General features: G+C 40.2%; 1 protein-coding gene across 3 annotated transcripts in view; it reads right to left on the reverse strand.

Moving 5' to 3' along the window:
• SYTL2 (synaptotagmin like 2) overlaps positions 1 to 24,199 on the reverse strand; it is a 121,728-nt gene that overhangs the window by 33,474 nt on the left and 64,055 nt on the right. For 2 of the 3 annotated variants that reach the window (XM_025356837.1, XM_025356836.1), the window contains 6 exons: positions 19,971 to 20,122; positions 17,343 to 17,478; positions 9,324 to 9,405; positions 8,271 to 8,382; positions 5,702 to 6,505; positions 30 to 101 (listed from right to left, as the gene is read on the reverse strand). In XM_025356837.1, coding sequence (XP_025212622.1) covers positions 30 to 101; positions 5,702 to 6,505; positions 8,271 to 8,382; positions 9,324 to 9,405; positions 17,343 to 17,478; positions 19,971 to 20,079 — 1,315 coding nt within the window. In that variant the 5' untranslated portion in view covers positions 20,080 to 20,122. Of the gene's footprint in view, positions 1 to 29; positions 102 to 5,701; positions 6,506 to 8,270; positions 8,386 to 9,323; positions 9,406 to 17,342; positions 17,479 to 19,970; positions 20,123 to 24,199 lie in introns of all 3 variants that reach the window. The other variant, XM_025356835.1, reaches the window with a different exon arrangement.

Genomic DNA, 24,199 nt, shown 5'->3' on the forward strand with positions numbered 1-24,199 from the left:
TTTTAGAGCCGGGACAGGAGGGGGCTTACCTTGCTGATGGTCTCTAGAACTGCCACCTGGCACCTGAGACGGCTCAGGCTCAACACAATGAGACAGTTCATCTGCAACATAGAAATACTTTTCTAAATAAGAAAAGAGCATGCTTTAAGAACTGTTAATCATTCACATCATCTTTATAAAAGCACTTTGTATTTGCACTTTCTATACCAATAGCTGTTTATAACAGCATTTTTCAGGGGTTAAAATGTAAGTTGTCCTAATTAAGGTATTCTACCAAAGGTGCCCTATGATAGTAAAGGAAAGGAATTGTAGAAACCAGGAAGTACAGGGTACGGACCTAACTGAAAAATTTCTTTGAAGTTCCTGGTTTATTTTAAAAATACATGTTAATTTTGCATTCTGTGTCATGTTACATTTTATTTTATTATTATTTTTTGAGATGGAGTCTTACTCTGCTGCCTAGGCCAGAGTGCAGTGGCAGGATCTCGGCTCACTGCAACCTCCTCCTCCCAGGCTCAAGCGATTCTTCTGCCTCAGCCTCCCAAATAACTGGGATTACCGACACACACCACCAGTCCCAGCTAATTTTTGTATTTTTAGTAGAGACAGGGTTTCACCATATTGGCCAGGTTGGTCTCGAACTCCTGACCTCGTGATCCGCCCACCTCAGCCTCCCAAAGTGCTGGGATTACAGTCGTGAGCCACCACACCCAGCTCCATGTTACATTTCAAATGTTAATTTTCTCTTACTCTTAAATCTTTGTATAAAACTAACACTCCAGGAAGATACGCCATGCCGATTTTATGACTTCACCCATCCCCTGGCACATATCATAAACCCTGGAGGAGGCCTAAATTCAGGTTTGAGAAGCACAGACTTAAGTGATTTCAGGAGTTAGAAAAAGAACTTTTAAATAAGACTAAACAAGGAATTTTATCCACAATATTTAAATGGGACAATGAGGATATTTCCATTCCTGGGCCTTATTCCTGATGTATTGAATGTGAAGAATTTCTGGAGATTGGGCACAGTAATCTTTACTAACAGCTATTCTAGTGACTGTTTTGCATACTGGAGTTTAAGAACTGTGTTTTCAAACCAACAAAGATCAAAAAGACAAAGAAGGGCATTACATAATGGTAAAGGAATCAACGCAACAAGGAGTGCTAACTATCCTAAATATATATGCATCTGATACAGGAGCACCCAGATTCATAAAGCAAGTTCTTAGAGACCTACAAAGAGACTTAGACTCCCACACAATAATAGTGGGAGACTTTAACACCTCACTGTGATACAGAAAATTAACAAGGATATTCAGGATTTGAACTAAGCTCTGGACCAAGTGGACCTAATAGACATCTACAGAACTCTCCACCCCAAATCAACAGAATACACATTCTTCTCAGCACCACATCACACTTATTCTAAAATTGACCACATAATTGGAAGTAAAACAGTCCTCAGCAAATGCAAAAGAATGGAAATCATAACAAATAGTCTCTCAGGCCACAGTGCAATCAAATTAGAACTCAGGATTAAGAAACTCACTCTAAACAGCACAACTAAATGGAGACTGAACAACTTGCTCCTGAATGACTAATAGGTAAACAACGAAATGAAGGCAGAAATAAATAAGTTCTTTGAAACCAATGAGAATAAAGACACAGCATTCCTGAATCTCTGGGACACAGCTAACGCAGTGTTTAGAGGGAAATTTATAGCACTAAATGCCCACAGGAGAAAGTGGGAAAGATTTAAAATCGACACCCTAACATCACAATTAGAATAACTGGAAAAGCAAGAGCAAACAAATTCAAAAGCTAGCAGAAGACAAGAAATAACTAAAATCAGAACAGAACCGAAGGAGCTAGAGACAAGAAAAACCCTTCAAAAAATCAATGAATCCAGGAGCAGGTTCAGGTTTTTTGAAAAGATCGACAAAATAGATAGACCATTAGCCAGACTAATAAGAAAAGAGAGAAGAATCAAATAGACACAATAAAAAATGATAAAGGGGATATCACCACTGGTCCCACAGAAATACAAACCACCATCACAGAATACTATAAACACTTCTATGCAAATAAACTAGAAAATCTAGAAGAAATGGATAAATTCCTGGGCACGCACACCCTCCCAAGACTAAACCAGGAAGACACTGAATCCTTGAATAGACCAATAACAAGTTCAGAAATGGAAGCAGCAATTAACAGCCTACCAACCAACAAAAGCCCAGGACCAGATGGATTCACAGCCGAATTCTACCAGAGGTATAAAGAGAAACTGGTACCATTCCTTCCGAAACTATCCCAAAAAATAGAAAAAGAGGGACTCCTCCCTAATTCATTTTGTGACGCCAACATCAACCTGATACCAAAACCTAGTAGAGACAATACAAAAAAAGAAAACTTCAGACCAATATCCCTGACAAACACTGATGCAAAAATTCTCAATAAAATACTGGAAAACTGAATCTAGCAGCATATCAAAAAGCTTATCCACCATGATCAAGTGGGCTTCATCTCTGGGATGCAAGGTTGGTTCAACATACACAAATCAATAAACGTAATCCAGCATATAAACAGAACCAAAGACAAAAACCACATGATTATCTCAATAGATGCAGAAAAGGCCTTCGAAAAAATTCAACAGCGCTTCTTGCTAAAAACTCCCAATAAACTAGTTATCAGTGCAATGTATCTCAAAATAATAAAAGCTATTTATGACAAACCCATAGCCAATATCACACTGAATGGGCAAAAGCTGGAAGCATTCTCTTTGAAAGCCGGCACAAGACAAGGATGTCCTATCTCACCACTCCTATTCAACATAGTATTGGAAGTTCTGGCCAGGACAGTCAGGCAAGAGAAAGAAATAAACGGTATTCAAAGAGGAAGAGAGGATGTCAAATTGTCTCTTTTTGCAGATGACATGATTGTATATTTAGAAAACCTCATTGTCTCAGCCCAAAATCTCCTTAAGCTGATAAGCAACTTCAGCAAAGTCTCAGGATACCAAATCAATGTGCACAAAACACAAGCATTCCTATATACCAATAATAGAGAGCCAAATCGTGAGTGAACTCCCATTCACAATTGCTACAAAGAGAATAAAATACTTAAGAATACAATTTACAAGGGATGTGAAGGAGCTCTTCAAGGAGAACTACAAACCACTGCTCAAGTTATTAAGAGAGGACATAAACAAATGGAAAAACATTCCATGCCCATGGATAGGAAGAATCAATATCATGAAAATGACCATACTGCCCAAAGTAATTTATAGATTCAATGCTATCCCCATCAAGCTACCACTGACTTTCATCACAGAATTAGGAAAAACTTTAAATTTCATATGGAACCAAAAAAGAGGTTGCATAGCCAACACATACCTAAGCAAAAAGAACAAAGCTGCAGGCATCATGCTACCTGACTTCAAACAATACTACAAGGCTACTGTAACCAAAACAGCATGGTACTGGTACCAAAACAGAGATATAGACCAATGGGACAGAAAAGAGGTCTCAGAAATAATGCCACACATCTGCAACCATCTGACCTTTGACAAACCTGACAAAAACAAGCAATGGGGGAAAGGATTCCCTATTTAATAAATGGTGTTGGGAAAACTGGCTAGCCATATGCAGAAAACTGACACTGGATCCCTTCCTTACACCTTATACAAAAATTAACTCAAGATGGATTAAAGACTTAAACATAAGGCCTAAAACCATAAAAACCCTAGAAGAAAACCTAGGCAGTACCACTTAGGATATAGGCATAGGCAAAGACTTCATGACTAAAACACCAAAAGCAATGGCAACAAAAGTCAAAACTAACAAACAGGATCTAATTAAATTAAAGCGCTTCTGCACAGCAAAAGAAACTATCATCAGAGTGAACAGGCAACCTACAGAATGGGAGAAAATTTTTGCAATCTATCCATCTGACAAAGGGCTAATATCAGAATCTACAAGGAACTTAAACAAATTTACAAGAAAAAAAACAACCTTATCGAAAAGTAGGCGAAGGATATGAACAGACACTTCTCAAAAGAAGACATTTATGTGGCCAACAAAGATGATAAAAAGCTCATTATCACTGATCATTACAGAAATGCAAATCAAAACCACAATGAGATACCATCTCACGCCAGTTAGAATGGCAATCATTAAAAAGTCAGAAAACAACCGATGCTGGAGAGGATGTGGAGAAATAGGAACGCTTTTACATTGTTGGTGGGAGTGTAAATTAGTTCAACCATTGTGGAAGACAGTGTGGTGATTCCTCAAGGATCTAGAACCAGAAATACCATTTGACCAAGCAATCCCATTACTAGGTATATACCTAAAGTCTTATAAATCATTCACCTATAAAGACACAAGCACATGTTTGTTTACTGCAGCACTGTTCACAATAGTAGAGACTTGGAACCAACCCAAATATCTATCAATGTTAGACTGGAAAAAGAAAATGTGGTACATATACAGCATGGAATACTATGCCGCCACAAAAAAGGATGAGTTCATGTCCTTTGCAGGGACGTGGATGAAGTTGGAAACCATCATTCTCAGCAAACTATCACAAGATCAGAAAACCAAACACCACATGTTCTCACTCATAAGTGGGAGTTCAACAATGAGAACACACGGACACAAGAAGGGAAACATCACACACCAGGGCCTGTTGGGATGTGGGGGGGGTAGGGGAGGGACTGCATTAGGAGAAATACCTAATGTAGGTGATGGGTTGATGGGTGCAGCAAACCACCATGGCACGTGTATACCTTGTAACAAACCTGCACGTTCTTCACATATATCCCAGAACTTAAAGTATATTTTTAAAAAACTTAAAAAAAACCAAATTTGATTGTTGCTATTGTGAATTATCCTGACTATAAAGAAACTATCATAGGGTCAGATGCAGGCTTATTAAAGATGGCAGAGGGTACACAGCATGGCTTTTTCTATTGTTTCTGTTTTTCTAAAAAAACATAAGAAATTATGATCATAAAACATTATGATTACTTCATGATCATATAGGTGTAAAAGTAGTTTGAGTCATCCCCTGAGAGTGGTAAGACCTTCAAGACAAGGCTAGTTAGCAGGGAAAAGCAGTACCCTCTTTGCCTCTCAACTCATACCAGCTGAAAGAGAAAGTGCCTTCAGAGCTTTTAAAGCCTAAGAACAAATGGCTGGAGGCCTGAGCAGGCCAAAGTCTGACACTTTTGCATAGTAAGGCCTCAAAGTCTAGTTTCCCAACCTTTGACACTAAGAAAGTGAAGGTTCTCTTTGGATTACAAAAGAAACCAAAGTTTGCTAAAATTGTAATTACTAAATTTGCATTAGGTGAGTAATAATACATTTACCCTGTACCAAGGTACTAGCTAATGACAGTAATTCTTTCTTACTCTATTCCACCTTGATTTAACTAAAAACATTGTCATTTGTTTAAATAATTGATATGGTTATATATATATATTAGGGTAAAGCATAATGGGCCAGAAACTGTGCTATCCTGGTTACTTTTAATTACTGGTGATTGAGAAATAAACAAGAGGCATAAACATTTCCAGTGGCATCTGTCTGAACTGTAGATGGAATGCCTAGAAGGTTAAATTGGGCTTCTACAGGACTAGCTGGCCTGGGCATTCCAAGCCCACCGAGTTTTTATAATCTAGTAGTGACAACTCTCTTACCAGCAGGGCTTCTGGGTAATACAGATTCAAGTCTTGTTAATTCTGATGATTTATCTTTGTGTTCATTGATGGTTGGTGAATTCTCCATGGACTGTGGTCTTGCAGCTAAAACTTCTGAATGAGAATGGAGCCCATTAATTGGAAAAGAACCAGAAGTCACTGGCTGATGTGTTTCACTTTTTGATACATTTGGGCTTGAGGCTGACTGATGAAAAAGCAAAGACCTTCCGTATTGAGAAGGCTTAGGGTCACTCTGAAACTCCTCTGTGTCCCCTGCATCTTCTGTTCCATTTTTCAACCTGTCAGATTCTAAAACACTAAATTCTCCTACTTCCTGGCCATGGATTAGCCCAGGACTCTGTGGAAGCTCATCCTTCACTGCAGAGAATCTCACATGCTTTAATGGCTCCAGGGAGTTTGGGGAAGAGCTGTCTTCTAAAGAATGCTCCTTCTCAGAAATTCTCTCATGGATGGTTAGGCCAGGTGACACAATTTTGCTTTTGGGTTCAAAGCTGTGATTATAACGAAGGGTTTCTGAGTCTGTGCTACTGGAACTGGAGTTACGCTTGAGGATTCCTCTCGGAGCCCCTCTCGCTTTCAGGGAGTCTGTCCTTTGTCTAGGAAAAGACTGGTTATCATCTTTGTTTAAATCAGTTGATTTGTAGATCATCTTCCTGGCTTTGGGGATTGGAGCCTTGATTTGGGACCCATTTGAAAGGCCTGGCACAGTCTGCTTTGATTTCTCTAACTTTTGGATTGAAGTATCTGTGACAGCTGACTTTTCTTTTGACTCTGACAATTCATCTGAAAATTAAAACACAGTGAGTGATATATCATATGGAGAGTAATACATAATTTAAAATACCTGTCATAAACTTAACCTACACTTAGTAAAACTATTAAAATATTAAAAACAGTAAAGTAGGTAGCATAAGTAGAGGCCTAATGTGAAAAGCCTTTAAAAATTCATGTATTGGAGCACAGAGGACTTTTAAGGCACTGAAACTACTCTATGATACTACAATGGTGGCCACACACTATTACACATTTATCAAAACCCACAGAATGTACAACGCTAAGAGTGAACGCCGATGTAAATGATGTGCTTTGGGTAATAGTGATGTCTCAGTGTGGTTCATCAGTTGTAACAAATGCACCATTCTCATGGGGAATGTTGATAATGAGGGAGGTTATGCCTGTGTAGGGAGAGGGTGTATATGGAAAATGTCTGTATCTTTTGCTCAATATTGTGAACCTAAAACTGCTCTTAAAAATAACGTCTATTCGAAAAATCATGTATAAACTTCATTGCACTGTACATTTAAGATTACTGTGCTTTATACAGTTTGTGATATTTTACACCCAATACAGAAAGTTTTTTTAGGAATGAAAAGAAAATTTCTCCAAAGAGGCTTAAAGAAAAACATAGAAGTCACTTAAATTCACCTGCAGAAATCAGAAAAGAAAAGGAAATTCAATTAAAATAAAAATAAAACCCCATTACCTAAAACAAAATTTATTTTGTCAAAAAGTTAAAAACAGGCCAAGCACAGTGGCTCACACCTGTAATCCCAGCACATTGGGAAGCCAAGATGGGTGGATCACTTGAGTCCAGGAGTTTGAGACCAGCCTGGCCAAAAGGGTGAAACCTCATCTCTACTAAAAATACAAAAATTAGGCAGGCATGATAGTGCAAGCCTGTAGTCCCAGCTACTCAGGAGGCTGAGGCACAAGAAGCCCTTGAACCCGGGAGGCAGAGGTTGCAGTGAGCGGAGATTGCACCACTGCACTCCAGCCTGGGCAACAGAGTGGGACTCCATTGCCAAAAAAAAAAAAAAAAAAAAAGTTAAAAATAAACATCTAACATGTTCCAGTGATTTCTTTTCTATAAAATATTTTATGTAATACAAAACGTGCCCAATGGAAAGTATATTAATATTCAAACATGCTAGTTGAAAACCCCAGCTCCACTGTTCGTTAATTCTCTACCCCTAACCACTCTTTAATGCTTGTGGAATCTTCTTCAAGTTGCTTTTGAGGAGACTTGAAATGTTTAGCATTTCCTCTTAACGGTATGCAAAAATGATAATATTCCATAGCAGGCTGACTTACATCAATTAAGCCACAAACATGATCAAACGCTGGTGGGCTGCTGGGCTGAGAATTACAGATTAGAGGATCATAACATTGTCAACAGGCTTTTTCTTCTTGAGGCAAGCCCTTTTAAAAGAACTGTGTGGGCACACAGTAGGCATCCAATAAATACTGTTAAGTGGAAGACTGAATGTCTTGGGTGAAAAAATCTCCCAATTTACTGATGAGGGTATCCAAGACACGATGGAGGTCACATAACAAGTCGCAGTTCTGAGACTGGAATGTGTGAACTATCAGTTTCTAAAATTTCTGCTTCCTCTCCCTCAGGAAGGAAACCAACAAGCATAGTAAAATAAGAAAACCATCAGGACTTTTCACTTTCTCTTGGAAGTTATTTGAGTGAAAGGAACTCTGAGAATTTCCCTTTGTCCACAGATAACAAAGATAAAAATATCAAGTTCATAAAAATATTTACCCTCTTTTGAAGTCTGAAATAAACCAGTTCTTCCATTTTTTGACTGTTCATTTTTAGTTTGTTGTGACGAGTGACCTTCTGGCAACTTGGAGCTATTAAATGGATTCTTCCTCTGCTGGGGACAAATATTATTTATTAAACTTACTTTAAATGTCATGACAGCAACTCAGTGTTGGCAAATGCCTATTATCTTCAATTTTGATAGTTTTATCCCATAAACTCCATTATTTGGCATGTTTGAAAAACAGTTGTCCGGATTAATCTGCTTAGCACAGAATTACCATATATGCCATATAAAAATTATATAAAATATATGCAAACCCAGAGTCCTACAAAGTGAGCTCAGAATCAGGCACTTAAATCAAAATTCCACATTTTACAGGTGAAAAAACTTGGCCCTGGATATAGCAAAGACCAGATCAAGGTCAAAGGAAACTTGGGTCTGTAATCAGGTCAGAGTCCCACCAGTGCTTCTTCTACCACGCCAGACTCTTAGTCTGCTAGATCACAGCTGTACAAAATACAACTGTAATTGACCTTTCCTAAAAATTTCGAAGACATTTTAGGTATCTTGAAGTGTTTCACAGTCATTATTATTATCATCAATTCTAATGATAAAAATGGTATCAATAGAGGTTTTAAAAATTAATATAGGACTCAATAGCAATGTTTACTGTCTACAGTTTAATAAATTAGCAATTCTCTCCCAGAAGCAGCTCTCTAACAGAGATTTAAGAAGCTATGCATAGGAATATAGGAATAAGGACTGACATGGAACTAACAAGCCTTATTCCAAATGCTAAAAAGCAGCCCCAGCACCAAATAGCTTCAGACTTTTTACCCTTTAGGGCAAGAAATCTGGGTCTTCAGCAATGCAGTGACCAATCCACTTTTTCCACCACGAGAGTGACTTCTTAAACTAAATAGTAAAAATTACCTGTGTTTGGTACCAAAAAACTGTTCTACAAAATTCTCTTTGTGGTGCTTTGACACAATGAGGAAAAATGGCATTCCTAACAAATATGAGATTTTCAAAATCTGGGCTCAATCTACCTTCTCTGGAGACACATTTGGTTTCTTTGTGTTTTCCTGGGACATATCAATCACAGTGGAAGCTGGATTTACCACACTGGAACTGTAAAAGAAACAATAATTCAAAGAATAAAACCTCACCTTTTGAGGAATCATAAATTATGCCTCTGAAGAGGAAAGCTATCAGCAGGCTAGGAGAAGAAGCTGGTGCAGAGGAAGAAGAAGGATTCTCTAGAGAATGATTCCCTATCCCAGGGACAGGACAGCGCCAGAGTGAGGGTAAGGCAAGAGTGAGTGGAGACAAGTGAGGTGGGCAGGCTCCCTCCAGAACCACCACGCCCTTGGCTATTGAGAAGGGCAAAAGAGGGTCATGGAGGCCCTGGCTGTGGAGAGGAACTTCCTGCTCCAGTGGCCTTGCCTCAGGCACAGGAGGCGAAGTCGCTATTGGCTGAAGCCTTCGTGTCCTGTTACCACCACCAGTTTTCTCAGTGGCATCACAGAGTCAGGAGCTGGGAAAATACCTTAGTTTGTGGAAGTTGGGGGAAGATTCCTGCTTTTCCCCACGAAGCAAGGAACCAAAGTCCTGGAGAGGAGAGGAGCAATTTGCCCCCAAGGCCACAGAACCTCAACCAAGATTATTGTCACTAAAACCATGGGCTAGATGTTCCTGCAGCCTCATTTCTTTTCTTTATCTCTGTACTTCAATTGCTATTTTTACACAATTACTCCCAAGGAACGGTTGAGCTCTTGAGGAAGTCATTCTTCCTTTCATTACTCTCCTCATTGTTCCAGAAAGGGATTATAGCAGATGAGCAGAAGGATATAAAATACAACCTGATTACATAGAGGCAAGAAAGGGGGAAATAGAGGATGGGAGGGAAAGGGGAGGGAACAGAACAGGAATGTATAATGGACCCAGAATTAAGGCTAATAGACACATTACAGGAGTCCTTCATTCCTGTAACAGGTGTGCACAAACTTGAATCAAGCTATCTAGCAACAGAAGTGAAAAAAGAAACCTAGTCACTGATATAATTCAGTCTCTGTACAATAAAAACAACCAATAGCTCAGAATCAGAAAGCAATTTCTCTTGAGTGTCATTTTTAGAAGCCAGTGGGTGATATGAGGAACAACATCCCTATCGCTGATGCTATGCTCAGTTTCTCAGAGTGTTCTGCATAATCTTCCTTAGTAAATAAAGCAGTCACATAATCAGAAGACCTGAGCCAAGTGCTGATGGTTGGGGGTCTCTACGGCACACCCATCTTTTCCCACCATCTTTCTCCATTCCCCTTCCCACTCACCAAGCCTAAAGGATAAGCAGAGTGTCTATATCCTTCTCCCTCTGCTCCCTGGAATTCCAGTTCCTGTGCCTCCAGGCCACCAGCCTCAACAGCCCATATTGCATATCATGTAGTCCCTACCTCCTAGAGATGAGGTCTCTCCCTTACTGAGCTGTATCTAGCTATGCATTTCATGTCTACTATGTAACCTCTTCTGTGTATACATATCTTACCTCGCATAGTAAAGTGGGAGATCCCTCAAGAGTATCTCAAACATCTTTCTATCCCCTGCAGTGCCTTGCACAGTGCCTGATACATAACTGGTGAATGGCTAAATAAATGAGGGCTAACTGAGCCAGTGCCAGGAGAAGCAGCCACAGATAGTAGGCAGGAGGCTGGCTTTTTTTTTTTTTAAATCCACATTATTTGCCAAACTATAATGAGGCAGATTATTTAGGTATTAAACAAAATGCCTGTTTCTGCTATTCAGAAAGAAAAAGAGAGGAAGAAACAAAACAGAACACATGGTCAGACACTAAAATACTAGAAACACACAGGATATACTGGGTTACCTTGTGGTTGGGATAGGGACAAATTGGGATGAGGGTGGGATACTCAGTTAAAGTTTACAGTCTGCTTAATAGGAAAAAATTAAAACAAGAGTCTTATTGCCTCAAATTTTGTCTGAAAATGCAGCTACTTCCTAGCAGCTTTGTTTCTCTCAAGGGATACTATAATGTTTTGCTTGTCTGTCTTTTATTGGGCAATCAGTACCGCAACCATCTTATTCTCAATTGATCTTTGCATCATCTCTCTGAGTTATCTATCATTCTCTCCATCTCACTTATGAAAAAACTGAGGTTCACAGAGGTTAAGTAACCTGCTTGATGTCACAAAATTGGGAAAAGAGCTGGGGATTTGAACTCAGGTGTGTCTGACTCCAAAGACAATCATGGTAATGGTTAGGCTATACTGCCTCTGGTTTCTTGCATTAAAGCAGTAGTTTGTGGCAACAGGACTGGAGACAAGTCTGGGTGATTCTTCCCTCCTGGGGACTCCCACATCTGTTTCTTCTTTTCTACCTCTACTGACACGTCCTTTATTTGTGTCAACCCTATTGGCCTGACATCTAGCTTCCTGACTCCCAAGTTCCACTCTCCTAAACCATTCTACATTCTACCACTATGCTGGGATGGTCCAAAATGCAACTTTGATGGTGTCTTTCTTCTGTTCCTTACCTTTGCAGGATCCTCAAGACCTGTGGAATGAAGTCTGAACTCCTCGGCAAGGTACTGGAGACCATCCACCATCTGCCCCAATATACTTTTCTATTCTTCCTTTCTGTTGACCCTTCATGCCAAACAAAATGGTCAATCTACTTACTGCCTCAGAAACTCACCTGACTCGGCTATTTCCACTTAACCTATTCCCCAGTCCCTCCCTGTAAGTGTTTTCTTTTTGCTTTCTTTGTCTACCCAAATCATCCCTATACTCTTCATGTGCAGTCCAAATCTTACCTTTTGTATCAACCAGGCTAGGAGTACGTCTCTCTTGCCTCAATTATTGCGGCACATTTTATTGGTACTTTGAATTAGGAATTTCCTTTCTTCCTGGCACTATTTGCTATCATATGGTCAGATTTTCATAAATAGTTGTATTATTTTTCCTAAGAGAATACAGAATAGAGCCAGATACTGTGTCTTCTGTTTCTTAGAATTCCTCTCAGAGGGTAGTAGACTGTGTCCTGAATATAAAAGATACTCAATACACTCCACATGATAAGATTTTTAAACTATGAAGCAAGCCAAATTCCACACCCTATGTTCTGTAACTTTCTTCCCTCAGGCACTCTTCAAAAAAGGATCTGCAACATTAAAAGCAGCACTAAGACAGAATTAGTTTACTTTGTTAAGGGTGCCCCTCCTAAAAGCATCTTCATTCTAATACAAGTCTTTGAAATCTTAACTAAAAAGAATAAATAACATCAGGTACTGTGGAAGGGCCACTGGGGGAAGAAGTTTTACAGCTGTCTTAAAATTATACCACACAGGCAGCTGCCTGCTATATCCAGCCACAAAGTGCTTCTATGCACGTGCAGTCATTTAAAAAAATTTTTTTAACCTTCACCAGTCATTCTCTCTAAAACAGTTAAAAATAATAGCAGATATGCCTTTTTCTGAGGTTTTCTTTTTTAGCTTAAATGTTGTTTATAGAACCAGAAACAAATTTTACAAGTGTTGTTGACTTGTTTTTTGTTGTTTTGATCTCTCCCTTTGTACTGTGAGTTCCTTGAGGGCTCAAGCTGTGTCTCATCCCCAGCACCCAGAACTGTGCTGGATGTGTTGGCACTTAATGAAGCATGAACAAATGAGCAAACAAAGGAAGAGATGGCTCAGGGATGGAATGAGGGAAGCAAATTAGAAAATATCTTATGTGACGCCCTTCAAGTCAGTATTTCTTTAAGTAAAATATTACTTGTGAGTATACATAGTTCTCCAGTGTTCCCACAGTTCAGGCTACAGAGTTACTGAACGCAGATATAAAAGTATGAGGCATTTTTATGTCACAGTGAAACTATTCCTACCACAACTGATATGAGTAAATCTGAGATCTTATAGGATTAAGAAGAATTATTTTAAGAGCTCAATATAAACGACTTTGTAGGCCAGGCCTCCAAGAAATGAAATCTTCACATTACTAGATTTGCTATCAATCCCAGGAAAAAACATCAGATGCATTATCTCAGATTGGCTCATCTCTACCCTGCCTTTGGGAGCAAGCTAGGTACCTTACACTCATCTTAATACTAGGGGTAAACGCAATAGCTAATCCTTCTGGGAGAGGGAAATTAATATCTACTAAAGACTTTCAGGAAAAAGAGCATTGTGTGGGAAAACTAAGAGCTAAAGATGTGTCTGTAATTGATCGGTTCTTTTCAACAGAGGGTAAGAAGGAGACTGGTGTCAGAAGCATCCCTGAGGCACAGGCAATGAAGCACAAAGACTTACCAAATAGTGTTTTAATTCTACCAAAAACAAAGTTAGGTGTAAATGCACAGTTTTGCTTGCAAAGAAATTTATCATTTTCTTGCCATTTTATAGGTAAGTGCCCAGAAGAAAGCCTGTCAATGCCATGGACTGAAATACCACTGTGAAGGGTTTATCTTGTTCTCCCTGAACTCATTTGGGAGACATTCTCTAGAGATGTTTGATTACTAGACATTACAAACCTGTGCAGCAGCCAAGCCCCCTTACAAGCCAAGGAGGGGGTGTGGCCACACAGAGTTTTATAGGTTACCTCCTGCTGTCTAGTTCTCCATCTTGAATGCTCTTCTGTCACAGCGATGCAAATCTGAGAGGGCCCTCAAATTCTCCTCTATTTTTCTGTAATCGCCAGGGCTCATGGGGACACTTCTGAAGTGAGAGCTTCTTAGTAAAACCAGAACAGGCCTACTTTGATAGTCAGGAAACATTATACCTCATTTATGGACAGGGTTCTGACCTTCATGGGATGAGTCTTCATTCTGTACTCCCCACCTAGGCTCAGCCATGTCCTGTGGATTACTGTGTACATATTCAACAGTTATTTTCTGTTGTTGGGGGCGCACAATGTGCTATCAGCATATGGTTCATGGACCAGTGCCCATCCATGAACTGTTTGTCACTGGTTCATAATGAGATAAGTACAGAAATGGAGGCTATGTGCTGAAGAACTATTTATAGCAAACATGATCAATGGGCTTATCTTTGCATGCCACTGTTGTTTTCTGTATTTCATTTTTCTAGTATTCATTCTCATTATATTTTACAAAAGATATCAATCTGTGATGATTAGAAATAAAAACTTTAAAATGAAACAAAACTAGTCCTTTACTACAAAGGGTTTATGAAGTGCTGGTCCAACCAACAATGCCCACCTGAAAAGTCTGTAAACAGAACTAGAAATGTGAGCATTCAGGGTTTTCCTTTTGCTACTCCAGAACAAGCCTTATTTTCTTCTCCTCTGCTCATAAACCTCTCTGCTTCCTTGTGCTCCAGGTGCAAACAAAGGTGAGTTCAGAAAGAATGCAGGCAGCTGCCAATGCTTGACTACATGCTGGGTACCCACAGTGTTTTACTTCTTCATGTGTGAAGTAAAATTCTGTGACCCCACAGAATTGTGCCCACAACAGAAAGAAAGATGTTGCAACAGAGCATATTAGCAAAACTCCAGAAACTACAATAACCAGCCTATTACCTTACACTCCCCAACTTCTGACTCCTGGCTAAGAAAATATTGACAGGTACTGAGTCATTCTATTAAAGTTCACTTAGTCTAAAAGTACAGGCCCCAAAATACACTTAACACACCCAGTTCACAAAGGTTAAAGTATAGGTAAGAAACATTGCAGGAACTTGATACTGAGTAAGGTAGTAGTTTCTAATATTGAAAGAAGGAAGTAAAAAATAGCTCATTCTAACTTTCTGGATAATTATCACCCATGGCATGTGTCACAGGATTGGCCTTTAATGAGCAAAGCATCCGGAATACATCTAACATCTTTATTCTTGCCTTCTCAACCACACTTCATCCATGTAATAATAAAAATTTTCATGCCACGGGAAAATGGCCAATTTTCTTTCTTCCTGAGAAATGCTGAGTGATTCCCATGCCCTGTGTCATTTAATCTCACTATATCCTGGTGAGGCAATTCTGTTCTGATTTACAGATGAGACCTGAAAGACTTGCCTGAAGTCACACAAGGAATGCAGAAAATAATGGAGATGCTTATCTTGAATGCTATGTTACTAGCCTCAAAAGTTGAGGAAGAGTGGGAAAATACCCACCGGCCTCATGGTTCATGAAGAAAAAGTTAGGCTATGAAGGCAATGGCACCTCTGTCCCTCAGGCCCATTAAGATAGAATAAGTTCCTAGAAGAAGGATGGAAAGTCTGACCCAGATAAAATGGGGCAATGAGCTATTTGTCTCTGATGCTCCCAAATCATCTCCTTTCCCCTTCTGTGGCACCTGCTCCCTCCTCCCTCAGTCGGTCAGTGCTCTAGTGCTCCCCAGTCCCCATCAAAGCCAACTCTTAAGAGCGTCTCTCAGCTCCTTGGTGGTAAATATAAATAACTATGTTCTCTCCCTTTGGGTTTTCTTTAACATGGTAATATTTTAGGTCTCATATTTCTTTATGAAGGAAGGCCTTCATTCCATTAGAGAGACTATAGGCAGGTGGCAAGTGGGGAGTCACCCAGGGGAACAGAATAGTGTGTCCTTCACACTCTTTCCTGGGCTTCCTGAAATATCTTGCATGTAGGCAAGAGCTCATGCTTCCATTTCTTGAGCACTTATTACATGCTAATGGCCTGCACTGGGAATTCTATATTCACTAGCTAATTAAATTCTCAGTAATTCTTCTAGAAAACTATTAATATTATTACTCCCATTTTAAAGCTGAGGAAATAAAAGTCCAAGGAGTTAAGTCAGTACTACTGCAAGGTCACATTATCAATTAGTGACTACTATTAAGGTGTTTTATCCCCAGCCAAGATGGCCTCTACAGATACAAAAGAAAATTACAAATAGTCCCAGAGGGGAAACAGTGCAGCCTGCCATTCATGGGAAACAAAATGATCCCCTTTCCAAATGGGAAATAGATAAATAAAGGGTACCCTTAGAGTACCCATAGAGTCAGTATTCCATTATCCACGTGACATATCTTTACTAATATTTGACTTTAAAACTCCTATTGGTACTTATATACCCTCCCTGACACCTATAAACTATGCTAGAAATATCCCCATTCTCAGGTGCTTCAGCCTTGGACCCTGATTCAGTGACATCCCACCAGTAAATTCATCAACTTCATCCCAGTTAGAGACTCCGAATTGAACTAACTTAACTGAGGAGCTACAGATAAAAGGCAACTGCCCCTCTCACTAAAGGGTAACAACTATGCCCTCAAGGAACAGACACCAATGAGAATATCCTTAAATACCTAAAAACAAATCATTATGGCTCAAAAGGTTTATAGCAAAGTAATCCCACAATTGGCTGCATCTCAGCAAGGATGTACAAATGTACATTTTGATTAGTCAGATAACAACATGCAGGAAAAACACCAAAAAACCCCAGGACCATAATATTGAAGATAATCTATATCCTTAAGAGGCATTTACTGAGTATCTATCATGCCAGATATTCTACATACCTTATCACTAATTCTTACCATAGCTTTTCAGGTATACATTATTGTTCCTAGCCACAGTTAACAGTATAGACTCAGAAAGGTTAAATGTCTTGCCCATAGTCAAATGGCTAATAAACGGCAGATTCAGGAATTGAATTCACATCTGTCTGGTTCTTGTGCTTGAGCTTCTTCCATTGCACTAGGCTGTTACAATCTGATCATAATTTATCTTTTCCCTGAAATGACTTATTCTCCAAAGTCATTTTGAAGTACCTCTTCATTCTACTCTAAGTAGAAATCCATGGGAGAAATAAAAACAGCTCTTGCTGGTGCTGCAAGAAATCACCACTTAACATTTTTATTTTATTTAAGACGTAGATTTGTTGGAAATTCTGAAAGCTGAGAAAGAGTACTACTTGGGCTTCGTCTGCATCGGGGCCCAGAATTCTCTCATACACTGCCCCTCCCCCTTGCCTATAACCCCAGTCTGGCATTTGTACTCATAGACTGCCATTCTGCCCATGTGACACCCGAGGCCATGAAAGCTACATGCAGCAGCTCTCCCCCAGAAGCTTTGCCTCACCTTGGGCTTGCTGGTGCTGCATCTTCTTCTGGCTCTTCTACAACGCCAGCCAGCTCTGGAGGAAGTAAAGCATCTTTGTTGACATTATTCACCCAGCTTTCCTTTGTCCCATTTGCTCTGTCTTTACTCTGCTCAGCTGAAACAGGAAACAATAAAGACAGGAAGGTTATCTCTCACCTCCATGACCTACAACTCTCTTATCAGCTCTTATCAGTGAAGGCTTGAACCTGAACCTCAGGCCTTCCCAGTGCCAAGGCAATCACTGGATCTAAGCAGTTGATCAGAATTACATCTAAAAGAGAAGTCAATAAATTCCCACATTAGATTTCCCCAAGCAGAGTCTCCTGAGAGAATGAGCATACCTTTAAATGTGCGAGTAACTCCAGAGACCATTAAAGCAAAATTCTGACTGCCTCTAGGTTAATCTGAACTGAGTTGGGGTCAGGTCTAAATGTGCATGGCCAGGGGATGCTCAGGGCAGGAAGTCCTCAGTGGGATAGAAGCACCATCATTACCAAGCATTTACTGAATAGCTACAATGTGCTGAAATATCTTGTATGTGCTCTAAGATACAAAGGGGAACAAATGATTATGGTCTAGGAATGTCTTCCTCCACTGCCTTCGCCTCCTCCCCATAGTCTCTACAAATCCAAAATTACACACTCTTCAATCCCAGCTCAGATGTCAGAGCCCCCATAAAAATTCTGTGCTCCTGCTTCAGAAAATAAACTCTTTTTGCCTCTGAACATCCAGCACTCACTCTTTACCTGAACATCTCTGATAATTAGCATCAACTGAATGATAACTACCAGGCACAGTGCTGAGTTCTTTGCATGCATTATTCTATGAGGTGAAAGCTATTTTCCAAGTATACAGATTTGAAAATTGAGAATCAAAAAGTTCAAGAAACTTGCCTAAGGCCACAGAGCCAGTAAGTGCCCAGAATACTTTCATCAATAATAAGGGTGAAGCAGTGCTGGAGCTTCCAATTTCTAAATACCCACATTCCAGGACAGTATCCCCCCACAGGTCCTGTTACACATAAGTCTAGTTTCTTCATCTGCAAAATGGGGTCCCCTGGTACTAACCAGTACCCCTCAAGATTTCTTAAGGTCTGGGTGATTTTGAAAAGCAAGGGGGCTGCAAACAATGCCCTGTACATACTAAGCAGTCAGTCTTTATCTGCAAGGAGTATGGCACTAATTCAGAAATACTTTGAAATCCTGGCTCTGCCATTTGCCAATTATGTGATCTCAGGCAAGTTACTTAACTTCTCTGAGCTCCATATGTCCCATGTATAGAATGGGGGAAATAATGCCTACCTTACAGGATTACTGCAACAATCAGAAATAATAGAGATTAAATGTCTATTGTATATTAGATGCTCAAAAGGTGATAGCTATTTTCCTTATTGAGTATAAGGTAGACCTTGACAAGGCTTTACATGGACTAAGCCAGAGTTAGAGAGAAGGCAACCAGTAAGTATTTAATGAACTCAACAGAATTTAAAACAAGCCCTCAAAATATTGCCTTCGCCAGGCATGGTGGCTTATGTCTTTAATTGCAGCACTTTGGGAGGGTGAGGCAGGAAGATTGCTTGAGGCCAGTAGTTGGAGACCAGCCTGGCCAAAATAGTAAGACTCTATTAAAAAAAAAAAAAAAGACATAAAAATAGTGCCATGATATAAGGAATATGCACTATCATAGTAACCCCTCTGGCCACAGAAACCATGCTACAAGCCCATTTGGGGTGGGATGCTGGCTGCCTTTGCCACTTTTAAATGGGCATTGCCATGATAGTATAAATCCCATCAATTCAGTAGATGGGTGGAGAAGTAAAGATTTCCCCCCAAACCTTTAGGCTAAAGTGGGTTTTTGGTTGGTTGGCATTTTTATTTCCCCCTCTTTTGACTTTCACTTTTAAATGTTACTATTGCAGGCCACAGACATGGCAGGCAATGAGCAGGTGAAAAACTAACGGAAAAGTGTTTTAAAACTCCTGTGTGAGCTCACAGGCTTTTGAATGTATCACTGTGGTTCACAGAGAAGGCTGAAGTAGGTAGCAAGGAGATGCTGCGTCAGCTACTACAGCCTCAAAACAAAGTCGATGTTTCTCTCGACTTTAAAATTGTTCCTATGCAGCTTAATTTATTTTTGTTTAATCATATAAATAAGAAGGGTTTTCCATTAAAAAAATGCCTTTACAGTCTCTTAAATAATATACTTGGTTAATTAAGAAAGTACTACCATATGTTAAGATCACTGAACAGAGAGGCTGATATCTTTTTGTCTAAGCCCTTCACTTTACTCGGAAGATTCTGAATCTTCAGAGTTAAAAGCCAAAGAAGAGGTGGTAGATCCCTTACAGGCCCCAGTTATCTATGCTACTGTAATTCAAGAGGGCACCTAAAGGGCTTCCTATGTTCCTCTACACCACACTGAGTCACTTAGCTCTGCCCTCATCCATCCAAATCCAAGGCAAGGGAATTTTAAAGTAGAGGGCCACGCATTACGAAAAGCATACATCCAAATGATTTCCATCAGCAGATTTCTGACACCATTCCCTTCTCCCAGCTCTTTCTTCCCAAACGAATGCTGGTTGTAAATGCACTAGCCAAGTCAACTCACCTGCTACCTGGGGCCTCTTCTTTCTCATAGATGCTCTGATGATATCTGCGCCATGGATTTTGTCTCTGTGCCTTTTTGCCTTGGCTTCATAAAACCATTGGCCACTCATATTCTTCAGCTGCTGGTCATCCTTAATTTTTTCAGGCAAATGTCTACAAAAGGAAAAGAGCTTTAGTTTGCTGAGAACCCACAGTAAATAAATGAGCTCATTGTGACACTGCATAAAGACATGTGTAAACATACAGCTAAAATGAAGCTTTAATATTTCAGATGATCCCAAAAACTTCCCAGATGACTAATGCAGGTATGTTCGCCTTTGAAAAGTCAGAGAAGACAAGGCCAACATTTTTTTCAAATAAAGGTTTAATCCATGACTCCCATATGATGCCTGAAATTTCTCAAGAGCATATTCACTTTCTGACTGCATTCTTCAGTGTCTGCTGTTCAAATGCAAATACCCCAGGGAGGGATAATACGGTAGGCTTCCCTAAGCCTTGGTTTCCTTATCCATAAAAAAGCATTACTAATAGTAACCTTTGGACTTTAAAATTGGGGTTTCTATGAGGTTTAACTAAGTGAATTCATGCAATAGCTCTCTGCATCTCCCTGGCACCTAATAAACACTGGATGGGGTAGTCATTAGCTCATCAGTCCTTTCCATTTTGCATGATATGAGTTTATCAGAGACTTTCCTGGAAGCCTGTGGAGGAGGGGTGGTGCCTCTTATGCTTATTGTTAGGGGAAGGAACCTTTAAAAAGCTGCTGGAATCAGGGAAGACCAAAATTGAGGAGGAGTGTGTACAGGCAAGTTCCATTTGTGCAGATACTGTATTTAAGAGTTTCACAATTATTCATGCTTACTGAAAAACTAAAACCTAAAGAACAAACAAGACAGTCTGCCCTCCCAAAACTTCCCTAAAAACTTTGTTCTAATTGACAAGTTTTAACCTCTCCATCTCTCTATCCATCTCAATAAAATAAAAACATCACAAAATCTCTCTTGTTTGTAGAGATATACTTAGAATAAAGTGGAATAAAAGCTGTAAGGGAACACTATACTCTTGGAAGATAAAGTGCTACATAAATCCAAGAGAGTTTTAAGATAGTCATTCAAACTAATATGCACTCTTCCTCAATTAGCAAATCAAAGTGTTTCAGGCAGAGAATGTGAATGGGCCAAAGTGGCAGCAGCGCTGCATGTAAGGGTTGCACACTGGTACACCTGGGAGTGGGAAAAAGAGGGGGAGCAGTTATCCCAGGTCTAGCAAGAATGTCTCCTCTCTCCCAAGCGTGCCTGGAGAGTGTCCTTCCACCCAGAGTGAACTCTTACAGGAACTTCCTCTCCTTGTCATGACAGCCCATCTACAAACCATGAGAGGGAGAGCATCATCACTTCATAGTTCTCAGTCAGCAATGAGATCATGGCTTTTATTAAATGTTCCTAATGGTTTGACACTGCCTAAGGTTTCCAGCAGAGCAAACAACTGCTGGACTGTTGGCGAACCTTTGCTTTCTCCTCCCAGAAGGACCAAGTTTGAGTTCAGTTCCAGAATGGAGAAGTTCTTCTACTTCTCCCTGGTCAGTGAGTTCCTGGGGGCAGGGTCTGTACTCAATACATCTTTGTTTAGTGTCTGGAAAATAGGGGGTATTTATTCAGTTCTTGAAGAGTGGAGGAATATCAGATGAGGCTCCTGACCACCTAAAAAGGCTTCAGGTTACCTTTTCAGATTCATTTTTCCAACACTCATGCCCATACCCCACTTGCCAGCATGCTCAGCTTCTTACTATTCTCCAATGCTCTTCTGTGACCTCTGTAGATGACAGAGGCAGGAAGTTGTGGCAGAAAGACTCTGGGTTTTCAAGGCTCCCCAAATTACATCCAAATCTCAGTTCCGACCCTTCCTAGATGGGATCTTGGGCAGTTTATCGAACTCCTCTAAGCTTCAGTCTCCTTGTTTTTAAGGTCAGGGAAAATAAGACCTATCCTCCAGGACTTCTGAGATGATTGAGATGTTTAACTGAAAGTACGTAGTACTGCCTAGATCTTGCTACAAGGCCAATTAATGTGAAGTTTCATGGGATGTCTTTCCCTCACTTCTCTGTCCAGCCCGTTGCTCCTCATCCTTCAGATCCAGCTCAAACAATGCCCCACTGGGAAGCCTTCCCTAACTCAGGAGGGCACAGTTATTACAGTTTCTCCTTTTCCATGCTTGCACAGCACCTCCACTTCAGCCCTTACTATATCACATTCCAATGATCTGTTTGCACATCTGTTGTACTCACTAATCTGTGGACTTTGCAAATTCCTTGAAGGTGAGGACTATGTCTTAATCACCTTTGTAATGCCAGCACCTAGCACGGAGCCTGGAACAGAGCTGATACCCAATAACTGTTGAGTGAATAAATCAAAGAATAAATAAATGCTCAGCAGCCATCCTGTCTGAGTCAGGCAAGAGATCAAGAAGATCCTGTCACTGCTGAGATTAAGTGAACCTTAGATCTAGTCAAAATGATGGTGTCTCCTCCTGATGTAGCAGGACATGCTCATCTCTCATCAGAACAGGAAAAAACATCATGAAATGTGGTTGTCGGTCAGCATTCTTGTTGAAGGAGGCCACAAACCCTTATAGCAGAACAACACCCAATTTCTTTTCATAAGATTGTTTCTTTTTGTTTTTCAACTAAAATGTACTTTGTGGGGATTCTTGTGCAACTCTTGATCTGTTCCTGCCTAAATGACTGTCTATAAACCCGTGATCAATGCACAATGAGCATAGGTTGTGTGTCAACCCCCTGAAACACATGGCCCCTACAAAGGCTGGTAGCCATTATAGTAAGGAAAGGGTTTCTGGCTCACTTGTTTTAAAGTGGCAAAAGAACAGGAGACTCTTTCAAATGTAGTTAAGTGCCACTTACATATTTCCTAACATGACTGTCACTACTAGGTTTAATAATCAACTTCTATTCTATCTTAGTCACTAGTAATATTTCGTAGATAAATCCATATGTATAACATCAAAGTTTAAGTTTTGTAAAGATGTAGATTATTTTTAAAATCCCACTATCTAGTGCTGCTGTTAAAATCTCATTTTCGGCTGGGCATGGTGGCTCATGCCTGTAATCCCAGCACTTTGGGAGGCCAAAGCGGGCGGATCACGAGGTCAGGAGATTGAGACTATCCTGGTTTACACGGTGAAACCCCGTCTCTACGAAAAACTTCAAAATATTAGCCGGGCGCGGTGGTGGGCACCTGTAGTCCTAGCTACTCGGGAGGTTGAGGCCGGAGAATGGCGTGAACCCAGGAGGCGGAGCTTGCAGTGAGCTGAGATCGTGCCACTGCACTCCAGCCTGGGAGACAGAGCGAGACTCCGTCTCAAAAAAAAAAAAAAAATTTCTCGTTTTCCAGCCCATGTTCATCTCTCATTTTTTCTGAACTCTAATTACATCAATCAAATGAGCATTTGATTCTCTAATTATTGTACCATCTAGATGAAGAGAGAAACGGGTAAATTTCTTGGGACTGACATTTATCCTTTACCATCCTCTCCACACACACACGTTATGTTTAGCAGAGAATTAAGCAGAGAGAAGATGCTCAGTAAACACCGGTGGGCAGGTGGGCAGAAGTGAGGGCTGAAGAAGAGCACTCAATCCAGAAAGTACACTGGCCTGCTGGCCTCCCAGACAGGATGTCCTGGTCATTCTCTCATTCATTCTCCCATTCCTTCAGCTAGCAAACAGTATCTGCTTTGTGCTGAACCACACATCTGACACTTAACATGCCTCTTATCATTTCATCCTTACAATTTCACCATGTTGTTCAAAGAATTTCACCCATTGCAAAAGATGGCTATTTTACCTCTTCTGTATGCTAAAAGCCATATCTAAGCCCTGTCTGGTTATTTGTTCACTGACTCATTAATTCCCATACCAGTCATCTGCTTGGAATTGGACATTAAAAATTCTAACAACACCCCTAACTGCCAATGTCAACTCCTTTTCATGCCAAGAGTGTGAGCACTTACAAAGGAAAGCCAGAAGAGCAGAAATGCCCTCTGGGCTGTATTCAACACCTTTGCCCTCAGCCTACCCCTTTACTCCTTGTGCTCACTTATGTACACCTCAGCTTCCAGCTACTCAACAGAACTAGCCAAAGCTCGAACATCATCTGCAGGACCTGGTTGATAGTATCTAGTCAACAGTGGACAGCTGCTGGCCAGATAGGCTGA

This window comes from Theropithecus gelada, chromosome 14 (assembly GCF_003255815.1).
Source record: "Theropithecus gelada isolate Dixy chromosome 14, Tgel_1.0, whole genome shotgun sequence".
NCBI lineage: Eukaryota > Metazoa > Chordata > Mammalia > Primates > Cercopithecidae > Theropithecus > Theropithecus gelada.